The sequence below is a fragment of the Bombus fervidus genome, chromosome 2 (assembly GCF_041682495.2).
Source record: "Bombus fervidus isolate BK054 chromosome 2, iyBomFerv1, whole genome shotgun sequence".
Lineage (NCBI taxonomy): Eukaryota > Metazoa > Arthropoda > Insecta > Hymenoptera > Apidae > Bombus > Bombus fervidus.
Window position 1 is genome coordinate 3,387,169 of NC_091518.1, and position 23,096 is coordinate 3,410,264.

At 35.0% G+C, this 23,096-nt stretch overlaps 1 protein-coding gene across 11 annotated transcripts in view; it reads right to left on the reverse strand.

The window, feature by feature from the left end:
* Positions 1–23,096, reverse strand: part of LOC139993672 (rho guanine nucleotide exchange factor 10) — a 49,616-nt gene that overhangs the window by 3,993 nt on the left and 22,527 nt on the right. For 2 of the 11 annotated variants that reach the window (XM_072015617.1, XM_072015607.1), the window contains exons 6-14: positions 3,647–3,860; positions 3,068–3,305; positions 1,895–2,077; positions 1,515–1,811; positions 1,340–1,432; positions 1,054–1,278; positions 810–971; positions 484–690; positions 91–405 (exon numbers count right to left, since the gene is read on the reverse strand). In XM_072015617.1, the coding sequence (XP_071871718.1) occupies positions 91–405; positions 484–690; positions 810–971; positions 1,054–1,278; positions 1,340–1,432; positions 1,515–1,811; positions 1,895–2,077; positions 3,068–3,305; positions 3,647–3,860 (1,934 nt within the window). The other 9 variants (XM_072015633.1, XM_072015625.1, XM_072015687.1 and 6 more) reach the window with 9 other exon arrangements.

The window sequence follows — 23,096 nt, forward strand, 5'->3', positions numbered from 1 at the left end:
AAAGATAATTAAAAAGATAATTAGAAATATAATCATTATTATATTTGCAAATAATTAACAAAGAATATTTGATGGTAGTAAAAATCTTACCTCTGTCTGATGTTGCGAATGATATACTTGTTGGGAACTAACGAAAAGTGGCATTTTTGTAGATGGTCGCTGTTCTTGTTCAGGTACTTCCCAAGATGGCGAATTATTTGGATCCAAGGCTAGCTGTGCTAGTCTAAGCTCCGTTATCCAGTCTTTCTTCACCAAAGGATTTTCGGTTTGAAACGTGTACATCTGTCCTTGCTTCGTTACTAATTGCAGGCAACAACTATCTGCCCAAACCATGTCTTCATCTTTTTGTTGTATTGAAAGTTGTATGGATTGCAGAATTTGTTTAGTTTTCTCAAGCGTCATACCCTTTGAATTCAAAATGTTTTTATTTGTATACGTATAAAAGCAAAGTAAACGTAGTTTGTTTCATGTAATTTGGCTTACCTCGTATTTACCCTTTAGTTGTGCGACTAAATCGCTTATCCTAGACATGACTTCATAGTCATGCATTAGATCGTTCATCTCTACGCAGAGACTATCTGCACCCACTTGTCCGCAATCGCCGCTCTTGTCAGATTTTAGGCTTCCGCATTTATTTAGACCAGCAGTCAGTAAACGACTTAACGTTGGTGAAGTGCTTGTATCCTGAATCTGTATTATAACATAATATCGTTAACATTACTATTATTGACGATATTAATTTTCGTCATGAAAAATATACTTTAAATCGTTAGTAATCAATCGTTATTAATTGTATACCGTCTCTATACCTCAATATCCGATACAGGATATGTCCATTTCAAAGTTAGTCTTTCACTCCCGCTAAAATCCTCTGCGGATCTTGGAGTTACCGAAACGCACACTACAAGATCATTCAATAATAATAACCTTCTTCTTTTAGACTTCGTTATCATGCCGTTTTGATTAAATTCCTAAAATAATTTACCATGATATAAATGATGAAAATTATATTAGAATCTCTGAAATGGCGTTAAGGATATATACTACACTTACCAATTGCGTAACATTATCTTCTCTTATAAGATACCTAGATGACGACGAAAGAGGTCGATGGGACAATTTTCCAGATACATGTCGAAGCATTTCTTTAAACGCTTGGAACTGTTCCGCTTCACGTTTCCTTTCATTCAACATTTCCGCCAAACTCTCTAATTGAGTCAACGCCAATTGCAACGACATCCTATCGTGATGACCTTGTGGCGTGTGTTTCAGTAAGTCCTAACAAAACGTTTGCATTATTTCAATGTAGCCGTTAAAAACAAAAATAAAAGATACTCACTTGTAAGAATAGTATAAATTGTGGAAACCTCTGCACAGGTTTTACCATTAATCCAAAGAAGGATAATCTATCGTGTGCACTTATTTGTTTCACCTAAAATATAATCATAACCATTATATAAAAATTCAATTATTATAGAATATAATCATTAGCAAATATTGTTATGGATTTATACCTTGAAAAAATCGGCTAGTGCAGTCTTTCTTTTTGATTCTTGCTTAGCCAAATCCATAGCTACTGAAAAATTATTTATAAACCCACTATAAATGTCAAGAACGATAGCTTTGCTGAAACTTGCTACAAACACGTCTCCTAACTTTTCGTCCTTGTCCCATGAACGTACGCATTCAGCTAATGCAATTCTAAATAACGTATGGCATTGCAGAATTTCAGGCAATCTGTGGAACAATGTTGCTATTTTTGCCTGGCTCAATATAGGCGGCGAGGATTCTTCTAATGGTTTCTTGTAATCCTGAAGAGGAAAGTATATTTTTACATAAAGTTTTTCGAAGGAATCATATGTACACAAAACGGTTCGAACTAATATGTACGTACGTTCACTAGCCTCTGTAACGTGGACACATAACTGTTTTCAGAGTGTACTATAGCTGCTACTATATGTCGACGTTTTAGCTGTTGAGGAGTTAAATTCGGAGGTGTCGGAGGAAGGGCGGGTGGAGTTTGCCTACGTTGCTGCATGCACTGAAATTGCACCATTGCGCTGTTTTCCTCTTCAACCTGAAACATATATATTTCAGTAAATCTGTGTAAACCTGTACTATAGGTGTTTAGGAGAAATTCTAACTTTTATAATAAATTTGTTAATAGACTTTTAATTTTGTAACAAAATAACTGTATAAATAGAAAATACTAATTATTTCTTTTATCAAAGTATAAAACAATTCTCTATAGAGAAAGATGAATCAAAATTATAAAAATAAAAAAAAACGAAATACCGTGTAAGATTTAAGCATATAATTAAATATGGAAATATGTTTAAAGATGGAGAAAAATGAACAAATTACGATATGTTAATTAAGAGGTTTATAAATATACAACAAACAACTTATATGCATAAAAAAGGGGGATATTTCATGTTATCACAAACTGAATATATAATGTAAGTATTCTGTTTGTATGTGTATCTTTTCTGCTGTACTTTATACTTTAGTATTTTAAAATAAAAGACAGGGAATAGAAAGTAAAGTTTCAAGAAACTAACATTCTAAGATGTTGCAAATTGTAATTTCTGAGAATTTATGTAATCGAATCCACGTTTCGAAGTTGCAATCAAGAGAAATCATCATTTTTAACTTAAATGAAAATACCGTTATATATAGCGATCTGTTAAGTGACAGTCAACAAAGCTTGTATTTCTGTATTAGAACTGCAATATAGATAAATTCATTTTCTGCTCTACTATCATGATATATGTATATGTAAGCAAACAGACGAAGATGATTGTAATTAAATAACTATAGATATAATGTAGAATTAATAGAGCACCATACCAGAGTAAAAAAACCTTAGTAGTTTGTTACGTATAAATAGAAAAATAAATAGAAAAATAAATAGAAAATACTAATTATTTCTTTTATCAAAGTATAAAACAATTCTCTATAGAGAAAGATGAATCAAAATTATAAAAATAAAAAATACTATTCGTTTACTATTCGTTAACGTACAAAATAATTCCTTATTTAAGATATTAATCTTCTAGATAATTACTTCACAAAGTTGCGGCATTTGAGGTGTTTTGATGGGACTGGTAAGGGATACCGTGTCGGAGGAATCCACATCATATTGTTGCGTCGATCCTCTCCGGATACTGAACCATCTAGATAGTCTTCCATGGTTTCCGGGCGAATCCAATGGGTCAGCATTGTTCACTCGCATATTTTGTGGCCTCCACTTGTCACACAGCGTCCTTGCCTTGTGCAACGTATTCCTCAATTGGCAATTGCTTCTATGGAGAATTAACAATTGTTCCGATTAATTATATACACCCACAGGAGGATGCCAGTGTGGGAAGAAATAGCAGACCAATGATTGATTTGCTGAACCAACAACAATTGTATCGATGAACTGATTCAAGTCATTAGATTTCTTCCTCTCTTTAATGACAATTCGAAAAAAGGACATTAAATGAAAAAGTTTAAATTTCATAAAAATATCTAAATTATGTATTTTGTCTTTTGTTAGATACTATGAAACTTGTAATTATTGGATATCAATAAATGACACCAAATCTAGTTATTCGTAGCTATTATTTATTATTAAAATTTATCCGATGAAATTGGTGCTTACTTAATACTGATATTACTCTTCTCACTTTCGTCGTCCGAGGAAAGGTCATGATCCGACGCTGAGCACCAAGAGTCCTCGCTTCTAGCCGACTGTGTCGACGTATTGGACCTAGTTGCCTCTAAGGAGGGATGATGTTGTCTGTGCGTTTGGCCGACAGTTTCCATTTTAGTCGGTCCTACGTCATCCCATGATCTACACCTTGAACGTGGTTCATCTATAATGAAATGACACATGTTAGTCTCAAATTATCCTAACTTAAGCGCCATAATGAAAATTATTAATAATTAAATTATCATTAATAAAAACATCCAGATTCATCCCTTTTATTACGACCCTATTCATATAATTAATCAACAAAAGGCAATAATTACATTGAATACCGTCTCTTTTTGTTTTGTTTGTTTTTACCAAAAATTTAATTATTATCATTATAGAATTTCCTTTAGTTAGTTTCCGCATCCACAGCTAAATGGCGAGGAGTATTAACCGATTCTCATAAGTTCTTAATTATTCCAAAGTTTTTACAAATACGAGTCTTCCAAATTATTCCCGTGTATCGAACAAAGTTCAGGAAATAATATTACCAAAGAATTTTCCTTAAAAGATAAATAGTTTCAACTAAAAGTAGAGCGTTACTCTCCGTGTACTTTGTTCTCTCCTATTTGCTAGACACCATTAGTTGTGTAGGCATTGTTTCTAGTTCAATGGGTATGATGCCTTGATAATTAAGTCGAAGCTGATCTCAATATTCAAACAGTTCTACTATGCTCAAAAGACTTTTAATTCTAAAATGGCACATTGTGTTTCCAGACTCCAATACCCCCGGGATCTTTCAGGTTTGGCAGGATTTTCATATATTTTAAGTATGTAAAAATAATGTAATTTAATAAAAGATGTTGAAAAAACTTTTTATTCGTAATTATTTTGCAATATAGAATAGTCATAGAAGACATCGATATGTTATTCCAACTTGAATACTACATTTTCAAGAAGAAAGTAGCTTTATCGTTAGCGAAACGAAAAAGAGATGGTATTACAAATGTAATGTGTTCAAAGCAACATAAGTTTCGTAAGAACGTTCGCTAAACAACAACCTTCTCGAGATCAAGACAACTCATTTCCATACGCCTCTTAATACTAACTACATTTTTGTGAAACGTGTGACGAGAGCCTCTATTTATACAATATGTGTCAATCGTTCGGGATTTGATCACTCCTCTTCGAAAGTGGATAAAACCTTCATTATCGATTATTATATATCGCATCTATTATCTTCATTTCCTCATTTTTTAAGTTACTTGTGTATACCAATGAGCGGCAATGTAGAGATTGTGAATTTTTATACAAATTACTATTTTTATAAATGTTAAAAATTTTACATAAATATTTCTTGTATACCATAATGTTCTTTTTTTTTATTTTTTAATCAATTTATTAACTTGGACTGTTGGCAATATTTCTCTTTATCCTAATAGTTTTCCAAATATTTGCGATTTACTAATGGAAGAACACCAAACGCTTGGGACTCGTATCATATGAAAACCTTTAAACTTGCTCTAAACATGTTAGAAACAGTATAAACGAAGATAAGGGTAGTTCAGTTGAGTCATTTCTTTAAAGTCATAATATTGGTTTAGTTATTTCATACATAGTTGATCTTTACTCGTCATGTACTGTGAATTTGCTAAAAGAGGTATTATTGTTCGAACACGAAGCAGCTAAGAGATATAGATAACCTTTATTACCCTCAAGGTCACCGTTTCACTCACTATTTAGTTGCGTTGCGCATTTTTGTTAAACGAGATAAATATTTCTCCTAATACAAGAAATAAATGATAATATTGTAATTAGAGTATATAAACTTCGATAGATAACAGATAATAATATATAGACGATGAACTTTTGAGTATATAAACAGAACACGAATTAAAGTTATTTGCTCTTATGGTAATAGAGCAAACTACTTGAAATTTTAGAAGCAATTGCCACGAAAAGCTTGAAGGTTAACAATTAACAAATTCATATTTTTATGAAAATAATTAAAAAGATGAAACCTAAATAAAGATTTTGTTTCGTTTATTAAATAGTATAATAAGTACTATATTTTACATATTTTTGCGTATTGCGTAAATCCTAGAAATAATAACACAAAACATAATAAGAAGTTATCTTGTTAATCCTTTTCTTATAAAGAACACGTTCACTTGCAATGTCGAAATGTATATATACATATGGAGCGATGTGCTCGATCATTTAATTCTAACGTCATTTATGAGCTTTGCGTGGACCGCGTTTGTCCGGTCAGCAATCATTCGAATTAAACACTTGACTCGTTCCCACGTTTTAGAGACAAGCGTAGACAATGGCCAATGTTTACCTTTCCTCATATAAAGTCAGTCAGGCAAGGCTTTAATCCTACTCTCTCACACACTTCATCTCAAGTATTTTCTCTATGATATTTTTAGTCGTACAAATCATTTCATAAGTATTAAGTTCATTATTCTAAATTCGTAACTTATTAAGCAGTGCATAATGTACATAATGAACAACAGTAAATATATTTTGATTATCAATAGATGGTATGTAAAAGAAAATATTTCAAAAATATTTTTATTTCTAAGAAACTTAAGGCAACTTAGTTCACAGATTTTGCGTGCTTTTTTTTTTTTTTTTAATATCAAATACTTGAGAGAAACAAACGTAACAGAAATTTAAATTAAATTCGATTAAAACCATCCAAACATGCGAAAACATTTACGCTACGTTTATAAATGTGGGAAAGAGCATACTAAACGCAAAACGACTTGCGTCAACCATATAGTCACCCTGATGTTAACACCAAAGTAACTTGAGCACAGCACGCACACCGGAAGACCCAATAAAACCAACAACGCGTGGAACCTACCACTTCCGTACAAGGGACAGTCTCAGCATCATACACGGTACACTCTAATTGTCAAGGAAAAGATCTAAGTTCAAGTTCAAAAGATGTCAATATCTTACAATAGATTTATATACTTTATCCTATAATATCTCCCTGTGGAAAAGATTATTTTAGTAAGTAAAAGAAGATTCTGTATATCTGAAAGATTCCTTCTATTAAAATTCCTTATTGAATTAATATTGTAGGTACTATTCGGTGAATAATATAAATGAATACCACATAATATTGCAAATAATACTACCGAGCTCTTATAAATTCCTCCCTAATGTCAAACGACGCGTCATGCATGCATGAAGAGACTGTTTATCATTCCCTAAAGAGCTGTACGACCAACGCATCAGTGACTACTGATATTCACTTAATGTTTCACCTATTAACCTCACTAGATTTCGACGCACACTTAGTACGTAATCATGTTCATTTGATAAACACCAGTAATAACGTCGATTATGTTCACTACATAACAATACATCGATAAATTCGCTACGAGTATTAAATTTAAGTAATTATACAGTGTAGGTAATATAGTTATCTCTACATTTAAAAAATAATCAGATGGATCATAAAAGATTAATAAAAATACAAAAAAATATATGCTTTGTATTAAATTCTATTTAAGTATAAGATCGATAGGAAGAAGCATAGGTTATGTAGCACTTTCGATTAAACTTGTTACAGTTGCAGCGTCAATATATGCTATATTTTTATCGATATTCCCATAACCTTGGATCTTGTATCTTAATGGATCAGCCATTGGATATTCATGAAGGATGTCCATTACATAATTCAACATACATAACCTATCCGCGCGTGTGCATCTATTCGTCAAACATTTGAAACTTTCAATCCAGTATGAATATTGCAATAGATTAAGCTCGATTTCTAAGGAGAGATCGTTCTTCGCTAATAAGATCGAGCGATTCAAGGAAAAATGCGCAGTGTCATGTTCAAGGCCACCCTGTACGACCGTAATCGTTTTACCGACAGTTTACACTTGTTTTCTGTATCATCCACGATCATAACCTATCATGACAATGGGAATATGTATAAATTTTCTAGTTATTCGACAAAGTCGTCCTTCGAATAAACTTGTCGTGATGGTCACAAATTATGTTTCACCTTGCTATTTTCCTCATTTCTTCACGATCATCTCCTCTTACACACTTGAGTTAATATTACCAGTAAAATTGTACAAGTCACAAGTTATAAATTACTAGTACTAATAAATTTTCTTGTATAACAGTAACAATAAAACAAATGAAATTTTACAAATTACAAATCCTCACATTACCCTATTCTATGCAACGTTATAAAAATATATAGAATATAACTTAGAATATAACTTACAATCTGTAACTTGTCAGTTTATTAGTATCATTAGTTAATAAATTGTTGTAATATGTACTGAATACTAAAACCAAATATAATAATATCTATTAATATCTAATATTCATTTTGGGTCGTATAGACCTGAGAATAACAATAGGTTTAACATTTATTGTATGATTTTTATGAAAAAGTTGTGTCTAGCGCATAACATGATGTTATTACACATGATGATGCATACCAATCGCGTTAAACCAACGAATGATGCGATTTCCGAAGGTATATCAACGGTGTAATTGTTAAAGCATACGACGCAGCATTGCGTCACATTTCTGTAAACGGTAAAGACGGAGATAGATAAAATGATCTCGTGTTATACGTCGCTTGTAATGGGTGCACGAGTTTAATCATCTTTTTCTACTCTAATAACACATTTATCAAATTAAATCTTACTTACTATTCATACGTACGGTTTAATTATTATAATTTATTTATTGCATTGACATTTACAAGGACTAAAGTAGAACTAACTGGAATTATTTTATCTCTATCCGCTTTTAATTCTGCAATTATAGAAGTTTCCAGAAATAATTAGGGAATAACATCATTAATAGGTTAATATATTATTCCAAAATTATATACTCTAAAAGCACGAAATAAAAAGAAGAAAAATGGAACCAAATTCTCCTCTTCTGGAAATCCTGGCCTTAATCTTAGACCTAATTCTAACCTTAAATCCTTCTCCTTAATGCAATTAGAGATACGCTGACCCTTGGAATAACAAGATGGTGACTTATCTCAGTCGCCGTGTATGCAGCTGCGTTGTTGTCTCGGTTTTTACAAAAAATGATTCAGAAGAAAGAGAAACAGCCTAAATACATACAGACAACGTCGCTCCAGGTCGTGCAACGAAAGAAGGTTAAATGTTCAAGGATAAAAACATCATAGACAAAAAGGACGCGATCTTTACGCCATATCCTTTCTTCTCGCGAACAGGAAACCGCCACGAACGACACATAACGCATTCAGAATGCTTGCTCGACACGTCAGTTTGACCTCGAGAGACTGACATATGTACAGGCTCTTGCTTTTACGACCCGAGTATCTCGTATGAATTGAAAAACACAAAAACAAACGAGTACTGAACCGAAATTTCAGTAAATCTAATGTAAATATAAATGCGAAAACATATAAATTTCAACCACCGATACAACATGAAAAATTCATTCGAAGATTTCACGAACGAAAATTTACCAAAACTTGAACCTGTGATTTTTCACGACTTTCTGACGGCTCTTCTTGAACGAGTGCGTTATTCTCTTGAGATTAAAACGTTTCAGTGATAATTTCGGTTTGCACACCCTCACAGTTTAGATAAGATCAGTACAAAATTGTACGGGTTCTCCGTTGGTATCATAAAGTACACGTGCGCATGCGCATACACATGCATCACACTAACTCTAAAAAATGTTGGTTCACTTCTATATTCACGATTTATGAAAGCACGATTGAAAACAAGGTTAAAAATAGTTAAATATAGTTTAGTATTTCTTATCTTTATTTGGTTCATTATATAGAAGTTTCTTCTATTGTATTTAATACTCCATATAAAAAATACTTTCTCTTATTTAAATAGAAAAACAGAGACATAACCTTTTTTTTTTTTGCTCTAATTTTATGCACTAGAATAAGGTATACATAATTGAGAATTTAATTATTTGAAATTTTAATTTATAAATATTCTCTTAAGTTCTCCTTCAAATATCAAACAAGTGATTCTAAACTTTTGACTGGTAGTATAAGTATATATGCGTGTACTTTGTCGTAAGATTTATCAACCATCAGTGAGACGCGAGAAACAATGCATTGATGCTCTTTGAACAGGCTGTTCGAAGAATGAAAAACGACAACTGCTAGATCCGAGGCTTAAAGGATAAATCATGGATCGCTACCATTGGTAGACTCGATCATTACTGTCTTCGGAGATAAACACGACCGGTCGGGACACCCCTTGCGTTTACTCGTGCGCAGGAAGTCGATTATCGCGCCACCATGCATCGTATGCAACGATCAAGAAAATTATGTTCAATAATAAGAGGAACAACCGGCAATTTAGCGACTCTTTAAAACATAGTTGATCGTTTCCACGTCGCTAGATATTGGTACTAGTTCATAACCTATTATTGCACGATAGTTAAGTACAATTAAGAACCATTTTATTACTTTTTCATTGTGCTATGATCAATAAAGCTTCGAATGCTAGATATGCTCTGTGTCGATAATTGTGATTTTCTTGGGATTTTACATCCGATCTTTACTTTAATAGATCTCAGAAAATTATCAACAAAAACTAATCAATAAAAAAAGGGTCTGCATGATTTAACAAATTTGTATTTAAAAGTCTTATGTAAACGTCAATTAAACGGAAACATCTATGCAACTTAAAAAATTCTGCATTGGAATTTCAATTTTTATCAATGAGTCTAAGGTTCTCAAAGAAGAAAGAAAAAGGAGAAACATCACAAATGCTAATAACCGTCATTAATGATTCCAAGATCATACAATGTAACATCATTAACAGAAATAATTATAAAAGAGTTTTTACCATTTTCATGTTAAGCAAACGGAAACGGCTGCCAACAATGTTACTTCGCTCTTCGTGAAGAACTGCGCAGCCGAAGAATGACTCGTTTTCTCGATTCACCGAACACTCGACTTATTTTTTCAAGCGCCGGTGTCGCAACGCGGACTTTCACGAAACGAAAATGCTTGAAAACGTATCATCGTCCACCCACGCGGCCTGGCCACGCACGAGTGAACACACAGAGTACAAACGTATTTATCTAGCGCGTGCATGCACACCAGCTACGAGAGCACGTGTTCTTTTACAGGAGAAGGAAAAATATTCCTCGATTTTCTTACACCTTAAACTTAAACGAATTCGAAATGATGCCCGCGACACGAAGAAAACGAGCGGAGTTTCTTCTCTAAGTCGGTACTCGCAAGCCGTGGCAGAGATAAAGTAATCCTTTAAAAGCTTCAGCATCTTTGTTACGAAGAAAGAATCTCTTTAAGGTCGATAATGTCACACGACCGAACTTGACTACTTCGCGAATATGGAAACAATTTTTAGAACAATAGAAGAGTAAGTTATAATACACAAAAAATTTGGTATTTAAAAAAAATGAATAGCAATTTGAGTACAAATTCTATGTCAAAACAAGAAAAAAAATTCGTATAAACTTATATAAAAACTTATAAGTTTATGTAAACTATTAAATGTGTTCCTCTTGAGAACTATGGCATTAGTATACTTTAATTGTCTCTGAATATGTTCTTTAAATGAGATTGATAGTCTGTAATAAGAACAATATATGAATACCATCTACTTGAACTTATTCGTTTTCTGTCACTACGTAATATTTGTTTTGATACATATAATTTAGGTCCAAAATTTTTACCTAAACTCTTTAAAACATTCTGTGTATCCGCGGAGGAGCTGTTGGTTTGCTCCACAAGATTTATCTATCAGTCAAAGCTGGCGAGTTCTATTTTCTGAAATTGACAAAATAAATACAACTCTGTCCAACTTAGTATAACACAATGAATAGTTTCTCCGTTGTTCTTTTTCCTATCAGACCTATCCACCCGTGCCCTTTTCATGTTTAAATATATGGACATATACGAACGTCCAATTGTGTCCACACAATTCCACGTCGTTGGAGCGCGAACTTTACAGAACGCTAACAAGTGGATTGGCCCTGGGGGCACGGGTATTTTCTTGCAAATAGTATTCCTTTATTTTTATCCTATTCAACATTGAAAAAATTGATAATACTTGTATTTATTCCTGGGATAAGTATAATATTTAATATCTATTATTAATGTTTAATAATGTATTGCATACTAATTTAATTGAAAAAAATAATTCATGAATTGATATACATAGAAATATAGAATTATTGATTATTTGACGGTATCAGAAATTTTACCGAATTTTTCTGTTCGCATTAGAGATTTCATCTAACATTCACCTAGCAAAAACAAAGATAATAATCCAGAGTTCTCATAACACATAAAAGTCAACAAAACAATAATCCTTAATTACTCTCCGAATCCTCACGCGGAGTCAATTCAGCACGCGATTCAATGCAACCAATTCGACATTCAACCATAGTGCATGCTTCCCACACACCCATACAACCAGAAAAGCATCCCGTTTACGGCCTAGCTAATCTACTAACCAGCCTCACTTCAACAAAATGGGGCTTCGAAGTCGATGCTAGATCTTGATCTCAGAACTCGTACTCTCGAAATGTTGTATTAAACATACCCTTCTTATTCAACATTAAAGACCACTAAACGTTACTAAAACGTTATCACATTACCACGTTACCAAAAACAAACAAGTTACTAAGATAACAAATTTACACCAATATAAATATATTTATTATACAACGTCGCAATTGAAAAAAGTGCAAATTCCAAATTACTTTTAAAAAACACTTGAATATAATTTGACAATTTAGAACAATCGATTCCAGCGGGAAATTGAACGTTAGTTTTTTACTTTTCGAACACGGATGTAAACACAGGAAGGATTTGATCATAGAAAGAAACGCGACCGTCAGACCGGAGCTTACGATCGACACTATTTCCTCGCGAGTCGCGCGTCGTTCGTTCCTCCGTCGCGAACGGCCCACGCGTACGCTTTCGCGGAACGGAGACAGAGGGACGAGCGAGCTTGTCTCGCGCGATGCACGCGATAGCGCGAGCGCATGCGTTTCACGCGTCTCGTCTGCGCGTCAACCGGCCCCAGTGTAACGTCACGGTCTATTCCTTCGATCGTTTCGACGACAGGGTGGAAATGAATCTTTAACGTCACACAAGTATAGAGGGGGGTGGGGGGTGGGGGGAGGAGGAGAGACGTCGGACATTACTCCAATCGCGATCGGTTCAACGCTTTATATCATCGAGTTACTGAAAGGTTGGGTAAGGAGCAAAATTTTGTTTTTGATAATTTGATAATTTTTATTTTTGCTCAGTTAACCTTTTTGCTCGGTTAACCTTTTTGCTACAATATGTGAATAATACAGTTTGCGTGTTCTTAATCATTTGTGATCAGATCGAATGAATTTAAATAGTTTTGTAAAAGTATAGTGAAATCTGTTAGTTAATCGTATTGAAGCAATTTCTCTTTTTTCATTTTCTTTTCTAAGTAATTATTAAAACAGGTTAATTTCTTCAATTTATTCTTCAAAAACGATAATACAATAATCAACCAAGTTATATAATATGTAGGAATTAATAATATATAGTGAACTATTATATAATATATAATTATACAAATTATATAATATATAGCGAACCCTGTTGTACAACATACTATAATTATTTTGAATTTCGCGAGCATTCTAAAAAAGAAGTTAAATGGGCCGAAAATGAAATATGATTTCGATAAAATCACTCACGAAGTACTAGTATGTTATATAGCATGTCTATTCACTGTGTCATATAAATATAAAAAGCAGATGTACAAGCGGATATGCAAAAGAAAGCTACGCATATACGAATAAGGTTAGTCATACGATGATATCGCGATACAGTGATTTGCATATGTTGAACTGCACCTATTCGATCAAACATACAAATTTTTTTACAGATACTCACAATTTACAAAACGATATCGATGAAATAAAAAAAGGTAGAGTGAGTAATTGAAACGTCGCGTTACTGTGTGATCTGATCGATTTGTTACCGATGATTCATAATATCATTGCGCGATCGCGGACTATTCGCGAATCACTCTTGAATCACTGCGGTCTAGTAGAAAAATTTTGATCGATTCTAGGGGAATCTACTTTATCGACCAACAGATTGTACCTTATTGAAATAAATTTTATGTAACCAATATGAACTAGTTTCAATATAGATCGTTTTATACTTTGCAAGTAAATTATAGAAAAGGTAGACCGTAAATCTCATGAACGATTTACAATACGGGTCACGCAAGCAATTAGCCACGAACAGCGTGGGTCACCTATAGTCGATTCGTTGCAGGAGGCGTGGGACACTTAAGCGATTGATTACAGCCACGTGGTTAACTTAACAGATTCCTCACGCTATCATAAGTCATTTCACCAATTTTCCGTCAAAATCGTTTCGTCAAAAAAATTATTCGTAAACAGAAACAAAATTTCGTATCAGGAAGAGTATGTCACGATAGTGATCTTTCGCTTGATATTATGAGTCAGAGTAGGTCATGGTCGCGGTATAATAATGCTAAATCAATAATAAAATGCTAAAATTTCTTAAATCGTCCAAATCGGTCCTAAAACGGGGCCATTACATGAAATGTATAACACGCATCGACTAGCTTGACCTGATTTTTCAGATGTTACGAAATCATGGTTATCGATATCCTGTCTGTCGTTTATCTTCGTCTGTGTGGGATGTATATCCGCAGAGATTCGCACGAGTGTGAATAATTCACACACGTTACTTGTTAGTGGAACAGTAGGGTGAGAGACTATACATTTTATCATTTACGCTCCTAATCTATTTTGTTAATTCTTTGCATTGATATGAGGCGATTATGGAACGCGTAAGATTGCGACGCATACAAGAGGAAACGAGTGGGCATATGAAATTGCTACGATATAACATATAAGGGACTTTTGTCAATACTTCAAACACGTTTTACCTTACATTAAAATGGTTTCAACAATAACGAATAGTTGTAGTTCTTCAATTAAGTTCTTTCCAATTGACATTGGTACGGTTTAATAGGTTTAAGAATATACAAAATGAATCGCAAACGTTTATGTCGCTATTTGAGTCACGTCGAATTTCTAGAACGGCCACAGAGACAGTGGCGCTATTTCGAACGTTATTACGCACTACGGATTCACGCGCATGGTAGTATCATGCGGAGAAGTATTTTTCATGCTGCCTGGCTGCTTTCAAGCATTGCTTCTTAACCTCCCATTTACTTGCTCTATTCGGATGGTTCTTTTTATCGGCAAAGGTAAGGACAGGGGAAATACGCAGCAGGTGCGTCGGCTCTTGCTTAGTTCTCGGTAAACAAGGACTTTTGAACAAACAGAAACAAATAAAACTGGGCTAACGACTATTTGCTATTTTTAAAATTTAACTTCTTTGTCATAGAATATATATTTTTATCATAATTTCTCATTAAGTATTAAGATTTATTTGGACCGACGATAGATTAAGCACTTACTGGCGACTCGTTGAGCATTTATTGTTAAAACAAGTAGTGTCCAAAAGTAGTGGACAAATTTGTGACCGAAATATTCAAACATTACTGTACGTTGACAAAGTTCAGTCTTCATCCAACAATCGTACTGTATATTCGTAGAACGTGATAAGTGTATCAAAACATATAACATTGCGTGACGAAGAAAGTGAATGAGACACATGAAGACCAACTGATTAGGGCACTAACAAGCGATGCAATGAAAAGATCGAATGTTTAGTCTGGGACTCTATATATGACTCTATATATATAATGCATACTATGTTTATGAATTATTAAGGTTCATTTTTTTGTATCATATAATGTATGCGTATAATCGATCACAAAATCATCTAATATTAGGTATTCAATATATCTCATGTGAAATTATGTATCGAATACAAAAGAGAACATAATTCGAAATTTATTTTTAACAATGATGATCTGATTTGAAAGCAAGCCAAAATCTACAGTAAACAATTATACTGTGAACATTAAATATGAAATATTCAAACAATTGACTACTTTTGTGATTGTACGTACATACAATAACTCCCTTATACGTACGTATAAGTATGCACTATATTTTCCCGTACACAAATTATCATTTCTCCCCAATTCATGCTGTAATACACTCATAAGCGAAATGCGTAACAGCACCTATTCTAAACGCACTCTAACTGTATATGCACATATACATATGCATGCGAACATATCGAACACATGTGCTCGGGATGTCGCGAGCACCGGCTGCCTCGACTGCATGATGCATCGGCATGCCTCGAAACCTGCAAGACAATTCAAGCCAGTCGAACCAGTTAAGCATGCTCGTTGTATCGAACACCCACGTAAATGCACTTCGCCTACGAGGCGAGGTATATTGTTTCCTTTCTTCGAAAATAGAAGCTGGGTACTTATATACGCATCCCCTCGACTCTTTGCGTGTTCCCTTCAATGCATCCCGTCGCCGTCTGCTTCGCTTGGTTTTAAATAAGAACGGGCACATCGAACGGGTAAGGCATAGCATGCAGGTGCAACGCGGCAATGCACAACAAACTGCAGGTACACGACCGTTCTCATACATAGACGCGTACACAAGCGCGTGCAGACGGTAGCTGCAATATCCGAGAGATGCATCCCACACACCGCGTTTGAACTTTCTCGTTTGCAGGGATATTGGGTAATATCGCGAATTTAATTCATATCTTGCCAAGAATCTCAGGTCTATTGGTTTCAATATTTTTTGATACTATTCGGAAGTTATAATAGATTATTTGAGAATTTGAAGGTTAGGTTAATTATGTTTATTGCCGACCATTCTGACAACCTCCATGTTACGTTTGAATTTTCTCATTTGAAGATATACTGAATAGTATTGCGAATTTTATTTATATCATGCCAAGAATCTCGCGTGGAAGTTTGAATAATTAATACAATCTCCAAGAATCTCGTTCTTTGGAAGTTTGAATAATTAATACAAATGCAATACTCGGAAGTTTGAAGGTTAAGTTACTTGTTCAACATCATTTATATCCTTTCTTTTATTCTTACATTCTTCATTTATATTCTTATGTTCTTTCAAAGTTCGAAACGAAATTAATACAAATAGGTTGTTTAGAGAAGATTAAGTCAATTGTTTGACGTTATTGAACATTCTAACAACCCACACGCCATGTTTGAACTTTCTCGTTCGCGAGCACATTGAGTAATATTGCGAATCTAATTCATGTATGTGGTAAGAGATCTCACATAGATCAGCTTAGATCTTTTTCTTACTAATATCATTCAACATGTCGTACAAAATTTGAAGGTTAAATTAATTGTTGCTGTTGATTCTTCTAACACGGTAGTGACGTTTATTTTTTAAATCAATAAATTACTGAATGGCTCGTAACGAAAACGCACGATAATTAATCGCGAGGGCAATTCAATTATATACAGGATATACAATAACGTCCTTGTTTTCCGGAAGAGTCTTGTAAAATCTAGTGCGTCACAAATGTCTATACAATGTCAAATTATGTTATACTTGTACGACCGATTAACTACTACGCATGTCGTTTATCGCTGTATCCTAGCGTGCTGATTAACTGTTCTATATTTCTGTTGCGAAACACGTTGTCATTCGGTTCTTAACCTATTTCGTGTCTTCCTTACCGAGAACCTACGTTTCTATAAAAGAAGAGCATCAATCAATTAGTTCACATATCTAAAAATTATATTATTAAAAACGATCTTTATTGAGGATAAACCTAACCTATATCTTTCTTTTTATCTAAAAATCAATATTTTTGTAAACGGATAATAACAAATGAATTAATTCACTTGTCTAAAAGTTATTTAATTATAGGTAACAATTATTATTGAAAATAAGCTAAATATGCTATTTAATATTTCCATACTTCCATTGTGATATATTTGCCTTCCAGTTCTTAATATTTTCATCCCTTTTACCTATAAAGTAATGTTTTTGTTAACTGATTCATCTATCTAACAATTATTTTAGCGTAAGAAACAATTGTCATTGCAAATATACCTAAATATACCAATCAACGAAGAGCTAGAAGAAAAAAAAGCGATGCTCTGCGTTTTATAGTGTGCGGGCATTAATTTTAGGACGCGTCAATTAGTTAAAAGCAACTAGTGGAGTGTGGGCAATATAAGTCTGGCAACAGCGCGCCACTTGAATGCTCATTGTAAGCACGTAGCTCGTGTGTGTCCGGAGCCGTGTGAGCGGCACACGGAGAGGCTAGCTTTTTACAGTGACACACGTGCTCCCCACTAACTTTATTTCTGACGACAGAGTCCACGATTCGAGGAGTCATCGGCACCAGAATACTTCCTTTTTCGCTAGCGGGGAGCCGAATTTACTGCGACTACGCACCCCGTTATCCCTGTCCTCTTACCCGGTTCACATTTAAACACGCATAACTGAGATTAGGCGGCAACTGTTTCTCCCCAGCGATGCAACCAAACCAGTTCGTTATATAGCTACGGCTATGATTTTCAATGGGATACGTAGTATGTATTCGCGCAGAGATTCTTCCACAGGATATTACGTAATAGCACAACGACCTCGACCGTTATAAACAATCGTTCGGAAAGCGATCAGTGAGTTTTCTTCTTTACCTATTGGGTATAGTTAACCTTGAATTTGAATGTTTGATCAGCAATAAGGGAATGTTAAGATAATCTAACTTTCTTTACAAAAAATTGTTTCTTTATCATTTTTTGTTATAACTCTATGATAATAGAAGACGAGAAAAGGAAAGGAAAGGAAGAGTGTTGCTTAGAATCATCATTTAGCAGGTCTATAATTTGGAGATTGAGTCAGAGGAAGCATAGGTGGGCTAAGATTTTCATAAAATTCTGATTTGGTACACATTCTTCTGATGACGAGAATAGAAGAGCTATCAAAATTATAGAGGCTTATATATAGCATCATACAAACTATATAACTATTCATTTGTTTGTTAAATGAATAAAATTAAATGATATTGTAAAAAGATACGTGTATTTAAAATTTATATGAAGGTTAAAGTAGATAAACATTATATATCGGGAGGTATTGAACTCCATGTTGATCTACATATATCTATGGCAGAAAGGAAAAGTAAAGTGAAACAGGTTTTTAGGAAAAGCGAAGTGACTCGCGTCCAGCGAAACGACATAAGTTATATCGAATTACGTGTATTGCCGTGCGCTATTATCACTACGAATTGCCTTCTGCGGTTGTAGACATGCAATGCTTGTCACGGTCAGTGTCCCATTTTTTTCTTCTATTCTGTATATTTTTTCCTTCCCCCGTTCTCCCTTCGTAACAGCAAACATATACGCATAATAGCTGGGTTCTATACAAATTTTCTGCTACCTACTCTATAACTACGTTAGATGATATACAACGCCACCACAAAATATTTTCGATTATTTGAAAACTAAAATGATGGCGATAAAGCGAACAGTTTATATAGATATTAATCAAACGTGCGAAAGTCGAGGTTCCGCTTACGTAATAAATCTCGTTTTGGACCGGCGAAAACTGCGATTTAACGTTTACTGGGAGCAATAAACACAAGACGCACGAAGAAAACCACGTGGTCACATGGGAGAAGATTGACGAGGCGCGCGCATCACAGGATGATCTCCTGGTACACAGAAACCAAACAAGATGTTTTTTGCTCGTTCATTTATGAATATTCAATCAGAGGTTGTTGGACGTACGATTACCGGTGTCGCTTTCGAAAGGTACAAATTAGTATCTATTTGTTCCCTTTCACTATCTCAACCGGTTCATCTATGTACGTGCACAATAATAAAAGCGAACGGAACACAACGGTACATTTTTAATAACCGGCGAAATACCGCCGACCGGTATGACATTTCAATCTGCACTTTTATAAGAGAAAGCACGCCCACGCGCGAATAACAGGTCCTATGATCTAGTAGACATTCGATACCAGCTCGGCCGCCGGTTTATAAGGCCATACATCACTCGGCATAAATTACCATATTAACTAACCGCGTACAGTTGTCCTAAATGGGTTGCTCAAGCGTCCCAATCTCGAATTGAGACGAATTAGAATTTTAAATCGATATCTCACAGGTGTCGCGCGTGCACCAATACGGGGGAGCTGCCGGATTGTACCGTACGAGGCGTGCCGATTGCGACAAATGCACTTCGATCCCGTGGTAAAAACATACGGTTTACTTTTTGATACCATGTTCATGACACATGTGGCTATTTCATACATCTACGTATTCACATTGTTTTATGGCATAATGATCTACGTGCGACCGACAATTACCAGATTTATGTCCCGAGTTAACATAGAAGAAATAAAATTACGAAATTTATTTTTCGTCAGTATGGATGTTTATGTAGTTATTGAAAATTTATAGAATGTAAATAATAAACAAAAATAATGTATAAAATATTTAATATGAAACGCTTGTTATGATACAAATTTCTGTTTATATTATATTCATTTAGTTATGTTTGAAAAAAATCTATGATGCTGTTAAAGATTTGTTGAACTGAACCGAATATAAGTACGGAGATCAATGGTGAAATCGGATATAAATAGATATAAATTTTCTAATTTGTAGAATGATATCGAGTGCCAGCAAGTTATTTATAGCATATTATTAATTTTACGATCACTTTTACCGGTACGCTACCACGAAAGACCAGCGACTGAAAATCCCAGCATGATTCACGTACGGATTCGCGTTACTCACGAGTATTAACGAGGATTTGATAATGATAGGCGTCGTGAACCGATATGCGGGAGGATCCGGCCAGAAGGCGAGAAAGAGACATATGGACGATGCACCAAGAACGCGGAACGGGCACTGTCCTGAAGCTGACGCTGCACGATACGGGGCGTTTCATCGTTTCCACGCAACCGTGCCGATGCCAATTACCGGAACAATGATCGACCGTGGCGCAATAGAATCGGTCGCACGGAGTCAATTTCATATTTCAAACAATGTTCCACTGAGTTGAACACCATTTTCAAAAATGATTATTAATACCAAAATCATCATCAACTACAACCTTCCATTAAAAGAATTCACTCTATTCTACACCTAGACTTATGAATGCATTTCAAAACTATACAACAGGTAGCTAGGAAACTTCGTATTTTAGCAAGACAGCAGTTCAAGTATTCCAATAATGTCAGAGGGGTGAACGTTCTGTTTCTGGTTGAACGCTGTCATCGTGCATGCGACACGATAAAACCGCACCACGCGAGATAGGAAGCATTTGACAAGCCACTCACGAAACTTACACTTGATCAGGATGACACCGTTATGCAGTTCCTCCATCTCGCGGAGGCGAGCGATCCACGTCGCGTTTCGTTCTCCAGGTTAAAAGCCACTGTTCGTTATTCGAATACCGAGCGTGGTTAGTCGTTCGTTTCGGTTTCGGCCAACGTGCTCGCCGATCGGAGCCGAAGAGACCAACATACGCGCACGCTCTTGGCGTTCAATCGACAGAGTTAAGGAACGACACTTTCCAAGCACAGGAAACACAATTCCGTAAAAATCACGGTGCACACGTGGTCACGCGGCCGGCCGCAGGCATAATTAATATCACAGCGTGTACCGATAAGAATGCGTTGTGTCCGACAAAGAAACGCCACCAAAGCGAGTAAACATGGCCGCGCGCGCGCGCTTCTCTAGCTCTCCGTGGCCCGCAGACCCGTCACGCACTGAGGGAGGTTGCATGGAAACGAAGGGCACGGAGGAGAAGAGAGACGGAGAAAGAGCGAGATAGAGTGATCGAGGCTGCGGCTGGTCGACTGAAAAAGAGATTTGCCGAGAGAGGGAGTAGAACAGAGGGTGCTGTAACTTGTGAACGAGAGAGAAAGTTAAAAACGGGCTTATGTGTGGAAACGAAATAGGAAAGACAGAGAGTAGCTTGTGGATGGACGAGGACGAAAAATATTGGACAGAGAAATAGAATAAAAGAGTGGGCCATTCTATACGTTCTCAACGGAAGAAGGGAGAAAAAAGAGAAACGAAGGTACGATCGACATAGAGTAAGAGAAACAGAGATAGTTATAGTGTTTGGAGAATTTATCAAAGCTGCCGCTATGCGGCGCCACCTCAAATGTAGGAATTTCGTTCACGAGAATTTATGCTGCTGGACAATCGGGGAAAACACGATTTTCTGGTCTAGGACATTGTTAAACAGAGAAAACGTGTAGCAGCTGGGCTTTGAGGGCTTTTGTTGCTGGGAAAATATGCTCGGTCCTATGCACTCAAAGACGAAAAGGCACTTTGATGAAAAATTATTGGAAAAGCTTTGCCGTGCGAAAGAAGCGAAACGCGTCGTATTTTAAGAGAAAAAGTTTTTATTTGCACTAGAAAATATTTGTCTGAAAGCTGTTATTATCGAATTGCTTATTTTTAAAGCACCGAACTTCTAATGCGATAATATATCATTGTACCTTCCGCTATATTTATTCATACTGACATTATCGAATTTATCGATTTCTACATATTTTCACAAAACTAAACACGTCAATCTCATGTTAAAAAGTTCGTTCAACTTATGCATGCAATTAGAAATTTTAGTTTTGTAAAAAGCATTGTATTATATTTTTGAAACGATGTATATAGTTTTAGTTTATAACTGAAAATTAATTTATACATAAGAATACCGATTAATGAGTAAATAAATGAAACAGCAAGGCAAACTGAATGGAGATATAAATTATTTGTAACTCGAAGATCAATGCAAGCAAGATGTTGACGTCGACACACAAGCAGTTCTTATGTAAGTGAAATATGATGCATTTCGGAAGTCCAGGGGTTTATTGCATACGCAAAATATGTTTATATATGCACAAATACGCTAAAAAGTAAAACAACTCTTTTTCCTTTAAAGGAAAAGAGAATACATATTCTTGAAAAAAATCAAATAAATTGAAAAATCGTATCGCACTACGCAACGACCGCAGGAAGTCATCTAATAAGAATATGAGTTTCTGGCGAGGTGAGAATATGCTACATGATGTTGTCAAGGGGTAAGTAGCCAAGACTAGAAGTTAATTGTATTTATGAAAATTTCCTTGACAAGATTATCCAATAATATATATCAGATAAATGCAAACTGTTTTAATTTCTAGTTAAAATTAATCTTTTTTGACGAAAATAAATAGAAGCTTTTTATTTTACTCGAATGCCGCTGAGAAAATTTGTATTATTCACAAAAAAAATCCCTATGAAAACACAAGAACCGTCAGATACATCTTGTTGACAAAAGCGCATCTCTGTCAAGGATCGAAGAAAGGATCGATATCGTTGGCTAAGAATGGTTTCTCGTCGATAACACAGTGAATCACGAGAGCAAAGCACACAGTTGGCCGAGCAAGAGGAAAAAGAGCTGTTGTGCAGCTCTAATGGGAGATGGCGAC